Genomic DNA, 15,981 nt, shown 5'->3' on the forward strand with positions numbered 1-15,981 from the left:
GGAGAGCAGCGAGATCGAGGTGAAAGGGCTGAGCGCAGGAAGAAGCTGGAGCGAACGCCAGTCAGCGCAGGGCAAGGGAAGTCCTGCCAGAGCGCTGCCGCATTGGGCTGGCACGGCTTTATGCCCGAGCCAAAGCTCTGCTAAATCCCTGTGTGCTTCTTGCCTGGTTTTATTCAGCGATGATGCAACCCGGTTAGTGACATCAGAGAAATACACCTACAAGTGGTGTTACAGAGTCTAGATTGTGACCGGCAGATTAGTCAGCGGTGTCACAATCCGGTGTTTATATCATTGTCTCCTGAACGTGGAAGTGATTGCTGTGTTGATAACTAAGTTTTCATCGGCGGCTCAGGCTGTTGAGAAAAGCCGTCTCTTTTGCAGAGGCAACAGCTTTGATTTATTTGGAATAAAATCATGGTAAATTCTAGCCAAGTAGAAATACCAAGCGTGGCACATCACGAAGATTTTAGCAATTCGGGTGCAATGTAAACATGTGACTGAACTTCAGCACATACTGCATCTGGCTCACTTACAGCTACGGGGTAGTATTATTATATTTTATTGGTAATGAAAAGTATGCACGTGTGCCAAAAAGCAGCGATTGTGTCTGCACATCCCAGAATTCTACGAACGGAAGCGGGGAGCGTGAGGAGTGAGTAACACCTGAGAAAGTTAGCAGTCCTTTCCAATACTTGCAATTTTGAGCTGGTTTTGTAATTTGTTTCGGAAACAAAGCGAGCTATGTTTGTTTGGAAAAATGTAATTTTCTGACATCTTAATTGGATGTCAGTATTTTTTTCATATGTGGGAGCAGATAAGAAATTTTCTTCTACGTAATCTCGAATTAGATTTTAAAGTGGGTTAAAAATACAGAATACCTTTTATTGCATGTCATAAAGAACAATTTACATCGGTTCATTTCACTTTGTAAGGCAAGATCCTGCTTCAGTAATGATATTTATCTTTTGCCATCCTAATGGCAATGTTTGCAGATCCAAACAAAGCATTTTGTTTCTAGAACACTAGTTGTAATCCAGTCAGAGGATATTAAGCAACTTCCAGGATTAGACCCTTAGTGAAAGTTTGTTCGCTTTAGTTTCATATTTCTCTTCGGTTGGCTGCTTGAGTTATCCTTCTATAATTTTGCATTGGAGTATATCCTGTACAAATAGGGAACAGATTTTGACCTAGAAGGAGAGACCTCTTATTAGTGTGCATACTTTTAAATTACAGTAGCTATCTGAAGCATCTTGACATATGATAGATCGCATTGTTGCTATATGGGTTTGATTCAACTTGTTACTTAAACAAGCAACCTCCCACCCTTATTTCTCAAGGAGAAACTTAAGACTTTTCTGATTTAAGTTCATCTGCGCCACTTTGAATATATCCAGTGTATTTGTGCTGTTGCTTCTGCTGTTAAACCAGAGGATTTAGATGCATTTCTAGCAGTAACTCCGTCGTAAACCTCCCTTTCTCAGCTGAGGCACGTACCGATGCTAGGATCCACTGTGCTTTGGCAGCCGGCGCAGTGCTCGTGCGAATCCATGCACCTTGTGCCGTCTTTAGACTTTCCTAAAAATGGGTTTAGTGCAGGAAAAAGAAATAAGGTTATGTGGGGTGGGAGAGGGAGAAGGGAACCCCATTTTTAGGGCGAAAACGATCCCGTGAGGCGGTACCGGGCCTTGGGGCGAGCGGGCGGCCCTCGGGGACCCTCGCCTACCGCGGCCGGGAGCGGAGGGCTGGGGACAGCGCCTTAGCCCCCGCGAACGCTGTACGTGCCGGGGGAGAGGCGAAACCGGGGGGAAAAAGGGGCTTTTTCCTCAGGAAATCGGCCTTGGACAGCGGGGCGCGCTGCCGGGCGGGCTGGGGGCCGGACGCCAGCCGCGGGGGCGCACCCTGCCCGCCAAGTTTTACTCGTCCCTCACTTGCGCCGTCCCCAGCGTTGTAACGAAGGGGCCGCGGCCAGCACCCACCGCGGCCCGGCCCGGGCCCTCCGGGCCGCCTCAGCGTTGCCTCGGCCGCCGCCGCCGCCGCCCCCCGTCCCCCGCGGAGCCCCGCACGGGCGCCGGCACCGCCCCCCCGCGCCCCGCCGCCCAATGGGGGCGCGGCGGCTCCGCCCCGCGGTCGGCGGCAGCCAATGGGAAGCGTCGCCCGGCGCCCGTCCACCTGCGGCTGCGGGAGCCACCTGAGCGGGCGAGAAAAGCCGACAAAACCCGTCGGTGCGGCGGGCTGCGCGCTGCTCTCTCCGCTCGCCCCCGCCTCGCCCTCCCGACCAGCCGGGCCAGTTCTGCCGCCCGCTGCCTGCGCCAGACATGACACAAGACTACGACAAGTGAGTGAGCCGGGTGGGGGGAGAACCGGGTCCGGTCTGACCGGTGCTGCCGCCCCTCCGGGGGGCTGCGGCGAGAGGGACCCGCCGCCCGCTCTCCTGTGGGGCCGGGCCGGGGGGGAGCCGCTCTCCCCGGGGGCCCGCCCCCCTCCATCTTCACGGAGGAGTAACCGGAGGCTGCGGCGGGGCGGTGCGAAATGGCGGGGGGTGAGCCCCGGGGTGGGGGGGCCGGCGGCGCAGCGGGGCGACCCCGGCGGCCACCCCGCCCCGCGAAGGCGATCGGCGAGGCAGGGCCGGCTTTGAAACCCGACACCCGCGGCGAGGCGTGGGTCAGCGCCGCCGCCGTCCGCCCCCCGCCCCGCCGCGCCGCGCCTTAAATGCGGGCGGCGGCGGCGGCGAGCGGGCCGCGCCGTCGGGAGGAGCGGGCGCCGCCGCCGCAGCGCCGGGCTGCCCCTCTCCCGGGGCTGAGGGAGGCGGGCGGAGCCGCAGCGGCGGGCTGTGCCCCCCGCCCGAGCCCCGCGCCGCCGCCCGGCGGCCGGAGCGGCCCCCATGGACTTCTACGAGGCGCACCCCTCCGGCAAGGTGGATTTCGGCAGGTACGGGGGGCGGCGGGCGGGCCCCGGCCCCTGCGGCGGGCCCACCCCGCCGGCGGCCGAGCGGGGCCGGCGGCGAGCGGGGCTGCGGCTGCCTCGCACGACGCGAAGAGGGTGTTAAAGAGCTCAAACTGGGCCGAAAGCGCGTTTCGTGTAGCTTGGCGGCGTTGGACGCCGAGGCGTCGCCTTCGAAGGGGTCCCTGGCGGCGTTGGAAGGCGCGGGTTTGCCCCTGCGCCTGTCGCCGTGTCCGTCTGGGGGCGGCGGCCGTGGGCGCTGCGAGTTGATAGAAAACGGGATAACTCTGACGTGATTTGGAGAACCGATTATAAAATTACTGTATTTTGGACGATCGGTGACTCAAATGCACTCATTTCCTAGGGAAAGCCTAGGATTTTTACCAAAGGTGTTTTTTTTTTTTTTTTTCCAATATACTACTTTCTAGAAAGAGGACCTGTGCAGCAGCTCACTGACTTCACCCTGTGATTAGCATTTTTCGTATGTTTTTTTACCTGCAGTGATGCTTAATAGCTGAGGCCATTAGTAATTTAGGTACATGCGCTTCACTTTTCTGGCACGTAGAAGCCGGCGAAAGAAATCGCTTCTGCTGCCTCGGCGCTAAAGGTGTGCTCTGTGCAAAGACCAGGCGTAAAGCACAGCGCGGCCGAGGAGCTCTTGAGGTCTGGAGTTCAACTGCTGCTGCGCGGCGAGGGGGAGCAAGGGTGGGATTTGGGTCGGTGAAGTAAGTGGGAATGGTTTCTGTGATCCCAACGCAGAACGTGGCGGGCTGGGGGATCCTCGCAGGCAAAGAGAGACTGTCCGCTTTTTGTGATACTCCTCTGCTTCCACTTCGGTCGCGTAGAACATAAAATTCAGAAATTATTAAGGCTGCAGTAGGAAACTTATTTCCAGCCTTTGCTGGACGTGTCTGCTACTTTGTGAGCAGATCCACGTGCTAGTAATCTTGAAACCTAAAACTTAGGAAAAATAAATGTTTGCCTTCTCTTATTAGTATGTTCTCATTCTCCTGAAAGAAGCTGTGGTTCTGCTAAGGGATCGAGTTACTGCCAAACCCTGAGCTTCTCTTGATAATTCTGCAGATAATTCTTTCTATACTGCTTTTAGGGGGGTAGGTTACCTTTAGGGCAACGTGCATTATATTTAGGTGTTGCAATGACAAAGAAATCACGCAAAAATACGTAGTTTTTGCACTTGCTACGTTTCTGGTTAGTGGCTGCTTTAGTTCTCGGTATTTTTGGTTCTCCCTTGGTTCTCTCTTTCCATGTGAGCGTTGCATTGCTGGAGGGAATCAGCTCAGTGGTCTTGTGAGTCCCAGCAAGGCTGCCTTAGCCCTTCAGCTTGGCAGAGATGGATCAACTGAACTTCAGTTGCCTTTTTCTTTGCAAGTGACTTTAACCGGAGGATTTACCCGTTTGCTATGGATATTCGAGTTTTCTCTTATCACATTGTATAAGAATAGGAGCGTGTACCATGTCCCTAAAGAAAATTCCGCTTTGTCTTCTGCTGTGCAGTCTTTGGTACAAAGTGGATGTCCTCGATACCAGAGCTACGCTGCATTTTGGTATCTGCGTCAGTGTGTACACAAATATGTACAAAGACCTAAAGAAAGGGCTTGGTGTAAGAGCTTGTCTCTTTTGTTGTTGTTGTTTGCTTTTTTCCAGCTATATAATACTGATTTATAGCCACAAAGCGCTCTTACAAGTCCTGGAAACTCCCACTTGCTTTAAGTGTCTTCAGCTCAGTGAGACTCCTTGTGTAACTGATAAAGGATCGAACGCGTAATTTGCAAAGTGCTTTGCAATCTTTTTGGTAGAAGGTGGTGATAAATGTAGGATACTGTTAAGCTGATTATAGTGATTAGAGTATTTCACAACTTTATATTTCACAACGTTTTGTATTTGTAGTATATTTCAATCTCTGAATGCATCTGGGTAAACAGAAGAAAAGAATGCTTATCGACTGGGGAAGGGGTGTGATGGTGGTGGGGAGCTGGTTTTTGTGGGGTTTGTCTTTTTTAAATAATTACTTATTTATTTCAAACTATTACCAGTTCATTAAAAAAAATGCAGAGTTTGGGATTATTTAAGAAAATAAAAAAAGCCTCCCTTCTCTCCTGCCAGTCTGTGGTAAACTAATGTTACGCTTGCACTGGAAAGAAAACTGTTTGTTTGAACTAGTTTAAAAGGCAGATTTAAACAGCATTAGCTTTAGCTGACTTGAAGTGTATATTTTAGCAATAGACCCAAAGTATATTAAGTTGTCTAAGCTGGTAGGACAGCATTTTCTCCAGGTGTCCCACTTTCATCTGTGGGCAGAAGGTCCAAGTCATCTTGTTCCCAGCAATCTCAAAATGTTCAGAGTAAATTTTTTTTTATATATACTACAGCATAAAGGGAAAAACTCCCTTTTTCTCTTTATTCCCCAGTCATCTGTTGAGGGTGTTGAAACTAGTGTCACAGATTATTTCAGCAGTAAACAGGCAGGAGGTCTTTTGGCTTCCCTTGTCAGAAAAATTCACTGCCAAATTGATTTGAGGTCCCTTTGACCAATTTCCCTGTGTAGTTAGTTAGTTTAGTTATAACTAATCAGTGGCTTCTAGGTGGTGTTTTCAGGTATACTCTGAGAGGGAAGACACCTTCTGAAAGCTCTGGGAGAAAGAGATGTTTCATTAATTCACGTTTTCTAGTCCCACGTGGGAACTGGAGCAGGTTGCGGCTCGGTAGTATTACGTGGGATGTGCTAGAGGTTTCGTAGGTGGTAGGCCAGCAAGCGCGTGTAACTTTTTCTGGGTTGGATTCAGAGTGTGAGCAGGTCAGCGGTGCTCTTAAACGGCTTTGCGATTTTTATATAGGCTGGTGTAATCCAGCTGAGTTTGGTCAAATTAATCCTGATTTACATTGAGCGTGAGTGAGATCAGAATTAGGTTTCTGGGCTTTTTGTGTTGACTAATCCTTGCAGTGCACTGAATCAGAATATGAACCCTGTGAAATTGGGGCAGCTAATTTTGAAGAACTTTAGGAATGTTTTTCATGTGTTCTAACAGGTGGCCTTTTTCTTTCTGCTTTTTTTTTTTATGATTCAAGTAAAAGACCTGTGTTGGTTCTTCAGAATGACTCTCTCTACTCTCAGAGACGTCCTTACACCAGTGAAGATGAGGCCTGGAAAACCTTTCTTGAAAATCCCCTTACAGCAGCTACCAAAGCTATGATGAGCATCAATGGTGATGAAGACAGCGCGGCTGCCCTCGGACTGCTGTATGATTACTACAAGGTAGATTGGTGTGGGTGTGCTCTGGCAGCCAGCGGAGCTCTTGTTCCGCCTATGGAAAAGGTGTCATTTGCTAGAGGATTTTACAGAAGCTATGAATAGATCACGAGTGGGTTTTAAATGGAAAAAAATTCCATGTCCCTTTTTCTGAAAATTGGTTTATTTTTAGCTCAGTAAAATAAAATCCCCTGGATCTTAATGTAATGGGTCAAAAGCCTCAGTTGCACTTTGCCTGTCGACTCCAGGTTCTGCAGGAGGCAATGTACTCTAGAAATAGTCGTGAAGAATGAGACTTTGGGAGCATGTCCCTATCTGAATGTAAATACACATGGAGAAAGAAACTTCTCTCCTTTTGCTCGCGTGATCCCTGTTCTGGTGGGACTGTTGGCTTTTGCTGGGGCTTTGATGTGCTACCTTAGTCTCAGCTGATACTAAGGTATAACTACAGATTTTTGGTGGTGTGTGGGGCAGAAGTGTCCATGTGAAGGAGTTGCTGTCTGCATCCCTCTAACCTTCAATGAGCTTCAGCTGCCGTAATCTGTTAATTCTTTGGCAACTGTGGTTGTCTTCTCCGGTGGTCACAGTCTTCTCAGAGACATGTGCCTTCCTAGATGCTCACAGGTGAATTGAACACGGTCAAACAGATGACCTGGTTTGTGTGGGATACATTTTGCTGAGCTTTCTTTCCGAAATACCAAAAGTCTAGGCCAGGGTAGTTATCTCCGGTCCGTGTCCAAGTCAGTGGAGACCAGCAGGCACTTCCAGGCAGGGAGGTGTCCTGCTTGTGTTAGACACCTGCATTACAGTAGCCTGGCTCACCGGGTGGAGATGCCTGTTTCTTCTTTGCTGAGCGTGCAGGGAGGCCAGAAGGCTGACTTGGCTCGCGTGCCGGACGCTTTGGCTAGTGTCTTTTAACAGTAGTGAGTGCAATCGCCAGCCTCGCTATGTTCTTCAAGCACGAGGAGAGGCTGCCCTGTGCATACAAAATCCTTGCCTGTCCTTTTAAGAGTTGAACATGTTTTACGTATCAAAATATTCTTGTAATGCTTAATATGGTGATTAGCGCTCCACACACACACACGGCAAAATGCCACGAACTCACTGATGTGGATGTTATTCAGCTAGTTTTGTGAGAAAACTGGCTTTCTGCTTTGTGTGTGCACTTGCTATGCTCTTAGAAAAAAAACCCAACACTTTCACCAGAACGATTTTAATCCACAAAATCGATTTTGATTTCTAAACCTGTAGATTACAAAGAGAACGTTGATGTTGATCCTTCACGCTTGGCAAAGCAAAAGGGATTTGCTGTACATTAATGTCTAATTCGAGGTTTCCTCTTATGTTTGGGTATCAGCGGGTGTACAGAAAAATCAGTGGAAGAACAGGTATGCTGCACACTTGCGTGAAGCAAAATGGTTAGAGGTTGAAAGATTTATTGAGGGCTGTTAGGAAGTAACGCTAGAGGGATGATGTCTAGGCATTTCTAATACGCCCCCTCTGCAATATTAAAGGCAGCCGATGAGATCACCTTTGTATTTAAAAAAAAAAAAAAAAAAACGAAACAACAAAACCAAACAATTCAAGTTTTTTTCCATTTGACTAATGGGCTACCCTGATAGCTCAACTGTGGTTAATAAGGCCTTATGAGAAACAAATTTTTGATCAAAATTTAGAGTTTAGGAGTGTTGGGCTTGAGGCCAAACGCAGCTTGGAAGACCTTTTTTTTTTCTCAGTGACTAGTTAGCGTTGGCCTCCTAGCAGTCTCCAGCTAGAGGTTCTCCAACTTCTGCTGGTTACCGTGGAAACTCCAACAATTCTGGTGTTACTGGAGATTCCAGGTTATGTGGAAGAGCCAGGACTTAGGTTTTAGTCGGGGGCTGTTTAGAGAAATATGCTGTTCACACAGATATGCCATCAGTTTTTGAGTTAGCAGTAAAGCGGTGGTTCCCCGCGTTGCACCCAAGCTGGCAAATGCAGGCAGTATCTGAGCAGGCTTCAGCAAAGGAAAGCGGTGGGAATTTACTCCTCCTTACACCGCAGAGTGTTTGCTTTGCTCATTCAGGAGGTGTGTTGAGGATGACAAAAGTCCTGGGCACCATGTGTGTGTTCACAGAGGAGCTTGTGTGGACTTGCTGCATGGCCGAGAGGACCTGAGCACCACGGGCTCGTGCCAGCAGTGGCGAGAGCCGTTCAGGGCACTGGGGTGCTGGCTGTGTGCTCTGCTGAACTGAGCTGCCATAAGTCAGAGAGTTCTTCTTCTGCGTGCCTTGGCCTTGCAGCGCAGCCAGGAAAATGGCGTGCGTCTGCGTGTGGACGAGGTGGCTTGTGTGATCAGTGTTGCGGTGTGTGGCGTTTTCAGGGCAAATCCTATCCACAGCATAAAATACAAGGAGCAGTATTGAGCTGTCCTAAATCCAGAGCACTGGTGGTTACCTTTCCTTTATAAAAGATTTAATAAAGTTTGGGCCAGTGTGTTGTGTGTGGCCATGCACAAAAATGAGCTGTAGCATCCCAGTGCACTTATTGACCCTGGTCCTCCCTGAATCCCCTGGTCTCCGAGGAGAAAGGAGAGCCTCAAGTGGTCTTTGAGGAAGTGGCCTAGAGAGCACGTGTTCGTGGGGAAGGGGCTGTGGAGCAGCGTCCTTTCACAAGCCTTGAGCTCATCCAGCAAGCAGAGGAGAAAACCTGCCAGCCTGCAGAGGAGAAAACCTGCACTGCCAGTGCAAACCTTGGGGGCTCTCCTCCTGGTCCCGTTCACCCCGATGCTAGTGCTCCAGCTGGGGATGGCCAGTTTTCTGCACTGGTTTTCCCACCAGCCGGCGCTGGCAGGAGCCCAGGGCTGGCACAGCTGGCTGGGTCGGCTACATGGCAATCTGTGGAGCATCACCTGGGGTGGGCCTGGCATCCCAAAGCCATGCAAATGTCAATCAAGCTGTAGTGCTAATAATGACTGGTATCAGAGAGCAATGCTTTCTTAATTTGACCAAATGGCTGTGTTTGGAGGAGCTAATTTTTTTTTTTTTTTTTTTTTACGGGAGGAAGAATGCCATTATAGTATGTCTTGTATTTCCTAGGTTCCAAGGGAGAGGAGATCTTCAACAGCTAAACCAGAGGTAGAACATCCTGACCAAGACCATAGCAAAAGGTATTAGTTTTTATTATTCCGTGTCTGCTTACCTCCTAGACCCCAAAGCTGCTGAAGGAAAGTAACTTGCTGCGCTGTAGTGTTGCGCTGGAAGAGAGAAATTGTTTGCTTTTACTCTGTGCCCCAAATTCCTGTGCTGCCCCAGGAACAGGATGGGGGTTGGACCATGATGTGGAGAGCTGAGGCTCAAACTGCTTCTCATTGCCATCCTTCTGCTTTCTACGTACTGGCGTCATACAGTCAGTGTAGCAAAAGCTGCTCTTTTGCTCTTATGCTGCTCTCTTACATTAGGCACAGCCTGGTAGCACAGGCACCCCTTCCCAAGGCTATGGAGGTGACTGATGACCCTTTTATTTTTGCATGTGGTTGCTTCAGTTGCTCACTGCTGATTTTGTTCTCGGGCACCAGCAGCATGCTTCTTCGTGCATGGGCTGATAGGGAAGGAGTTCAAAGTGCTTGTGAATTAGTTTTGGTTTTGTATTGTTTATGGACTTCTTTTGTATCCTCTGGAACTCCTTTCTTTCTTCCTCTTCCTGCCCTCCCTCTCTTGTGCCTCCCAAGCAGAAGAAGATACTGAGTAAGTAAATATTACGAATGCGAGGTTCATTCAAGCCAGGCTTCCACTCCTACCATCCTCTTCCTTTGGACAGACTAGAATGCTTTAAGGACTGAAGGTGAGGTTTTGTGGTCTGGCTGAGCCGACTGAACGACTCGTTGAGAAGAGCGGTCTGGTTCCCAGCCATGTGTTCACACTGCTCCCCTCGTACCAGCTCCGGTCTTCCACTGACCCATAACCTAGCAGGAAAAAAAGAAGTGGCTAGTTTTCTGCCAGTGGAACAAGCCGAGCTGGCTAACCAAGGGGACAGGGAAGCATCAGAATTGGTGCAACAGAGAGGGCAGGACCCCGTTGTGGGGAGGGAGAAAGGGAGGGCAGGCTGACTTAGTGGCTACTAGCTATGAGCTCAGCTCGGCCACGGACCTCAGTGTCGTCCTGGCAGAAATGAGTGTGGTGGGGTGGAGGGTGTGAAGTTACGCAAACCACTCCAGGGAGTCTCGGTGTGGATTTTCTCGGGGGTTTGTGCGTGAAAGAGGGGTGTAATTTCCCTATTAGTGCTTCCCGGGTGGCGCGCAGTCCTAGGGCAGAAGAGCAGCAACCTTGCTCTCAGTCTTCCTCCATCCGCCAAAGAGCAGTTTCATGGAGCCCGTGTGTGCCGATGCATGGTGGGAAGGGCCTCAAAGTGCTTAGTTTTGGACCGCTGTTTTCCAAGCAGTGAGGATCTGGGCTGTGAACCCTCACCCTGTGCTCCAGGGTAGTTCATCTCTGAGGTGGGGTTGTTAGCAGTGGGTGAGGTTTCTTTTTTGAATTAGTTTCTGAGCTTTTCAGGTTAGGATTGAGCTGTTCTCCACAAGCAGGAGAGTTGATATCAGCTGTCCCTGTCCAAAAGGCTGAGAAGTATTTCTAGCTCTTGTTTAATGAGAAAACGAGCTGTATAATTTATGCATGATTTTTTTTTTCTTTGTGCTTTAAAGGAACAGCATCCCAAATGTGACAGAACAGTCGCTCATTTCTGCTGGAGAAAACAGAGTCCAGGTTCTGAAAAATGTGCCTTTCAATATTGTCCTTCCACACACACCCCAGATGGGCATGGACAAGAGAGGCCACCTCACAACCCCTGACACGACGGTCACGGTTTCAATCGCCACGATGCCCACCCATTCCATCAAAACGGAGACGCAGCCCCATGGCTTTGCAGTGGGCATCCCACCAAGTGTCTACCACCCCGAGCCCCCCGAGCGGGTGGTGGTCTTCGACAGGAACCTCAATCCCGACCAGTTCAGTTCCAACGCCCAGCCTCAAAACTCCCAGAGGCGAACACCAGACTCCACCTTCTCAGAGACTTTCAAGGAGGGTGTACAAGAGGTACCAAGAGAGGCAGTCGCTATGTGTGTGCGTGCATGTCTTGATCTGGATGGAGAGATCCAGTCCCACCTTTAATTGTTCTTGTTACATGAGCCCAAAATCTGTCCAGTGATTTAGGAATAGAAGACTTTCTCAGAAAGGGCATAAGTATAACTTAGTAAATAAAACCTTCACAACATGAAATCATTATCAAAAGCAAATGACTAATCTTACTAGTGACAGAGCCTTTGGCTTGCAGAGTGTGGAAATAGTTATCTTGATCCACAGCACTGGGCCAGGTTTTGCAAGAGCTCAGCACTCCACAGTGCCTTTGCAGGTACTGAAGTGACGATGTCTGTAAGCTTCCTCACTGTCAGTTTCTAGGCGTGGTGTGTGTCAGTGGAAAACAGTTGGTTTATTTAGGGGCCTTGAGTGAAAGTTAAACCTGGATGAAAATCCGTGTTTTTTGTTTTGTGGTACCAACTGAAAACAAGAGCGTAACTGTTCTGATTTTTTTTAAGCCAGACCTCAAGGAACTGTGTGGCTATGTCCTTTCTTTGAGATTTGGGAAGGCTTTAAAATGTTGCCCTAAGCTGAGTCAGAAGGCTTGTGAGATGTTGTGCTTAGCTGACACCCAAAAGTTTTGGATTAAAACCCTACTCAAGTGTCCTGTTTGTACAGACCAGAAATCAGTTGTTACCTGATGATCAGTTTGCCTGCCAGAAGCTCTGTGGTAAAGAGTATCTGTTTAATCTTGACTTTTCTCGTTGCTGCTCTGTTAATTGTTGTGTTGTTTTGTTTTTTGTCTACCCCAGGTTTTCTTTCCTACTGAACTGAATCTCCGGATGGCCAACATGAATTCAGAAGATTACGTGTTTGACAGCATTTCTGGGTAATGCTTTAAGCCCCCTGCTTGCCTATATCCTTCTCTTACAGTTGGCTTGTCCACGAGCAAGCAGTACAGCTCACTCCCTTCTGTGCTGATTCTCTATCAGTCACTGGGGATGCTGTGGATCTCAAAACCACAACAGTGCCTGCTCATTTGAATTTCACAGTTGAAAATCCTACCTGTATCTTTAAGGAAAACTATATGCAGGGTTGGAAATACCACCCTGTTTCAGTCAATGTCCTTGTACCAACTCCCTGTCCCATGGGAAGATGCAGTGCTGTCTGTCAGCTCTGCAGTGGTCTTGTAGCTGGTTTCCAGCTGGGTCCCTCTCCCTGGCCTGCTTGCCTTGCTCTCTCCCTGTTGGAAATCTACAGCAGAAATAGGAAGCATGAAACTCTCCTGAACTCCAAGGGAGGGGAATAAACTAGTTGTTTGGTTAGCTGCAGTTGACCAAGAGGGAAGAGGAGAAGACCGTGGCCACTGAACGGCTTATTAGGTTGTGAATTTAATTGCTAATAGATACTTTTCTGTTCCATGAGAGCAGCTTGCTGCTCTCAGTCTGAATAGGGAGCTTCCAGTCTTGCCTGCTGATGTGTCTTGGTATTTAGCTTGCCAAGAACTTTTCTTAAATGTTCATTCATGAAGGAAATGGTTGAAAAAGGGGCTCATCCTGTTTTCCAACTTCCTTGCCTGTTGATGGCTTAATGAGTCAACTAACGACTTTGGAATTTCTCCAAATTAAATGTGGAACGTTTAATCGGCTTTCCAGGAAAATACCTTAGCAATCACTGCCCTCTTCGCTCCGTAGGAATAACTTTGAATATACTCTGGAAGCCTCCAAGTCCCTCCGACAGAAGCCTGGGGACAGCACGATGACTTACCTGAATAAAGGTCAATTTTACCCGATCACACTGAAAGAAGTCAGCAGCAGTGAAGGAATCCATCACCCCATCAGTAAAGTCCGAGTGAGTGGCAGCTCTTGTGGTTTCTTGGGAAAGAGAGTGTGTATGAGTGGTAGCCTTAAACTGTCTCAAAGTGCAGTAATCTAAACCAGAGCATCAGCACTAAGGCCAGCTTACCCGCTCTCTTACGTCAGTGTTCGTTCCTTTGCTGTCCACCTACTTCCAGACCAACCCATCCTGGCTCAGTCTGTTAAGAAGTGGTGTCAGCACTTGTGTAAAGGTGATGCAACACCTGGAATGAGATCCTTGAACTCCAGTTAGGAGTGCAGTTCTGCTCATCTCTGTTTATGACCCAGAAAGCGCTGCTGTCTGCCTTCCTGTTTGGCGGCGGCGTGCCAGGTGTACCGCGGTGCGTCAAGTTGGAAAGCCTAAAGCAGAAAACCTGATACCAAGGAGAACTTCCAAAACAAATGTACTTTGTGGCCTTTTCTCTTTCACGTGTTTGCGCTTTTTTTTTTTTTTTTTTAATCTTGCCCCCCCCCCCCCCCCCCTTCAGAGTGTCATCATGGTTGTGTTTGCTGAAGACAAAACAAGAGAAGATCAGCTCAGGCACTGGAAGTACTGGCACTCAAGACAGCACACGGCTAAACAAAGATGCATTGACATAGGTAAGGAACATTCTCATTGCTGATGTCAAACTCCAAACCTAATTCCTTGGCAAGGTTTGGTTTTCTGCTAAAGCTTTGTTATTTTAAGGAACCTTTGGATCGCACTCTCTGCTATCCATAGCTTTGCTGAAAGCCCAGAGAGAGCTTTTGACTGCTTGAAGCTAATGTAGTTTTTAAGACTCCTTAAAGAGGCTGACTTTTGGAGGGTTTTGATTGGTGAGCCGTCTGAGTTCAGGGTTTTGCCCTGGGAGATCTAACACCCCCCTCCAAACTACAGTTGCTTTGGCATATCCCGGTGCTTGTAGCTAAATCACAGCTTATAGACTCTGTGGCTGTCCTAAATATTGTGTTTCTTCAAAGGACAAGATCTCTTAGAAATACCTCGACGCTAATGATCCTTCTTCCCACAGCTTCGCTCACAACTGGTCTTTGGTGCACACAAAAAAAGAAAACACTGCAAATTTCCACTTGCCTCCAGACAAGGCTGGGGCTGGCTGGCTTCCAGCCTTCTCTGGCTGAAGGCTGGGTTGTACTCCTAGTCCCTTCCTTCTGTGAATAAAAGCAGGGATTAATCACTTGGCACTTAAAGCAGACGCGCATGCAAATCTCTGTTATTGAAGGAGTTTTATTGAGAGCTTATGCCCTTGCTGTACAGGGTAGATTTTCCCGCACATAGCAGGCTGTGGTGCAGGACGTGGGATATTTGGGATGTCTGCCTTTCTCACTGGAGTTTCTAGTTTGGAATTTCTGCCGAGTCCCGTTTTTCTCCGTTCTTCTGTTTGTTGTATTTTGGTTTTGTATGAGAACCATTTCCAGTCTTTTTAATGATCCATTCTTAAGTAAGTTCAGCTTCCTTTGCCCCCAGGGGGTTGCTGAGGAGTTGCAGTTTCTGGCTGCTTTGTGTGATTAAGGACTGCAGATGGTATCTCCTCTTCCTCTCCCTCATGCATCCTTCTTTCTAACAGCTGACTACAAGGAGAGCTTCAACACCATCAGTAACATCGAGGAGATCGCATACAATGCCATATCCTTCACTTGGGACATCAACGAGGAAGCAAAGGTGCGTGACCACGATTATATTTCCTGTCCTTTTTGCAGATTCGGGGGCTGGGGGAGGGGAAGGGTGTGTGGCCTACCTGGTGATTAGCATGTAACAAGTTTGTTTACGCTCTTACATTAGGCAAAACCTTCTGGCTATTTCTTAAGAGGGTTTGCATGTGCAACTGCAGAGAGCTTTGCAACTGCTTTAAGGTTCTTGGCAGAACTGCCTACCTGACAGACAAGTACTGACAAAAGGAAGCGCCGAGTGTTTCCAGAGCAGATGAAGTGGCGCGGGAGGTGTGATGGAGCGTAGCTGGGCTCGGCAGGGAGCGCGGTCTCTTGGAGGATCCCTGCGGGAGGCAGGGGGCAGCTTCTGAGGGAGTTAAGACCTTCAGCAGAAGAGGGAGTAGCTGCTGCCATTGTGCTCCCAAAGCACGCATTGCTGAAACCGTGGATCCCAACACCCAGTGACCTGTTTTCAAGTTAGAGCAGCCTCCTGGGGAGCTCTGGTTTGATCTTATTTCAGAACTGTGGGAACTACGGTAGATGTGTAAGTACGGGCAGCTTCCCTAGCTAGTAGCCAACTGCAGCTGTTTGAAGCCACTCCAGCGTTTGAGAAAGGCCCGTACATCATCTGGGTGCCAGGACGGCAGGTCGGAGAGCAGAGCCACCTCCGTTCCAAAGGCATTTCCCACTGGTTTGTTGCTGAAGTCAAAGTGCAGGCATTTTCTTTGGAGAGTTTTGTTACTTCCTGGGTTTTCGTTAAAAATTGGGAATGGTTTCCTTCAGTTTTTGGAGGCTACTTGTTCCCTTGCTAGTATGTCATGTGCTAGTCACCAGTGTCATGGGGAAAACTGCTGGTGGCTGCAGAGCGCCATGCGTAGGGAGAGCCCTAGCCGGGGGGACATAAGAGCTCTCGGCAGAGAATGCAGAGGTCCTCTGGAGCCGTGTGCGCCGCTATGCTCTGCAGGAGGCACAAGGGATGGTGTCACTGCACAGAGCTCGCTGTCATCACGAGCTTTGCTCTGTGCAGCGCAAAAGCTTTGGAGAACAGGGAGGGGTTGTGTGGGGGCTGCTCTTGGGTTTCAGCTCTGTGGGAGAAGTTTGGTATGGTTGGCAGGCAGCAGCGAGAAGCTGTGTGTGCTGCTGATGAGAGAAAGTTCTGCCTTGCAGCATGCGTGATGTTGCTTTTGAAGCTGGCGTTGGGTGCCAGGCTTCCCTGTTC

General features: G+C 49.1%; 1 protein-coding gene across 2 annotated transcripts in view; it reads left to right on the plus strand.

Moving 5' to 3' along the window:
• The first annotated feature begins 2,213 nt into the window (after positions 1-2,213).
• GRHL1 (grainyhead like transcription factor 1) overlaps positions 2,214-15,981 on the plus strand; it is a 44,966-nt gene continuing 31,198 nt past the window's right edge. The window contains exons 1-8 of one of the 2 annotated variants that reach the window (XM_087776316.1): positions 2,214-2,335; positions 6,028-6,214; positions 9,286-9,356; positions 10,887-11,277; positions 12,072-12,148; positions 12,954-13,110; positions 13,604-13,715; positions 14,681-14,775. In XM_087776316.1, coding sequence (XP_087632442.1) covers positions 2,316-2,335; positions 6,028-6,214; positions 9,286-9,356; positions 10,887-11,277; positions 12,072-12,148; positions 12,954-13,110; positions 13,604-13,715; positions 14,681-14,775 — 1,110 coding nt within the window. In that variant the 5' untranslated portion in view covers positions 2,214-2,315. Of the gene's footprint in view, positions 2,336-2,768; positions 2,929-6,027; positions 6,215-9,285; positions 9,357-10,886; positions 11,278-12,071; positions 12,149-12,953; positions 13,111-13,603; positions 13,716-14,680; positions 14,776-15,981 lie in introns of those variants that run through there. The other variant, XM_087776315.1, reaches the window with a different exon arrangement.

This window comes from Nipponia nippon, unplaced genomic scaffold, assembly GCF_047370975.1.
Source record: "Nipponia nippon isolate SJK-2023a ecotype South Korea unplaced genomic scaffold, ASM4737097v1 scaffold_4, whole genome shotgun sequence".
Classification (NCBI taxonomy): Eukaryota; Metazoa; Chordata; class Aves; order Pelecaniformes; family Threskiornithidae; genus Nipponia; species Nipponia nippon.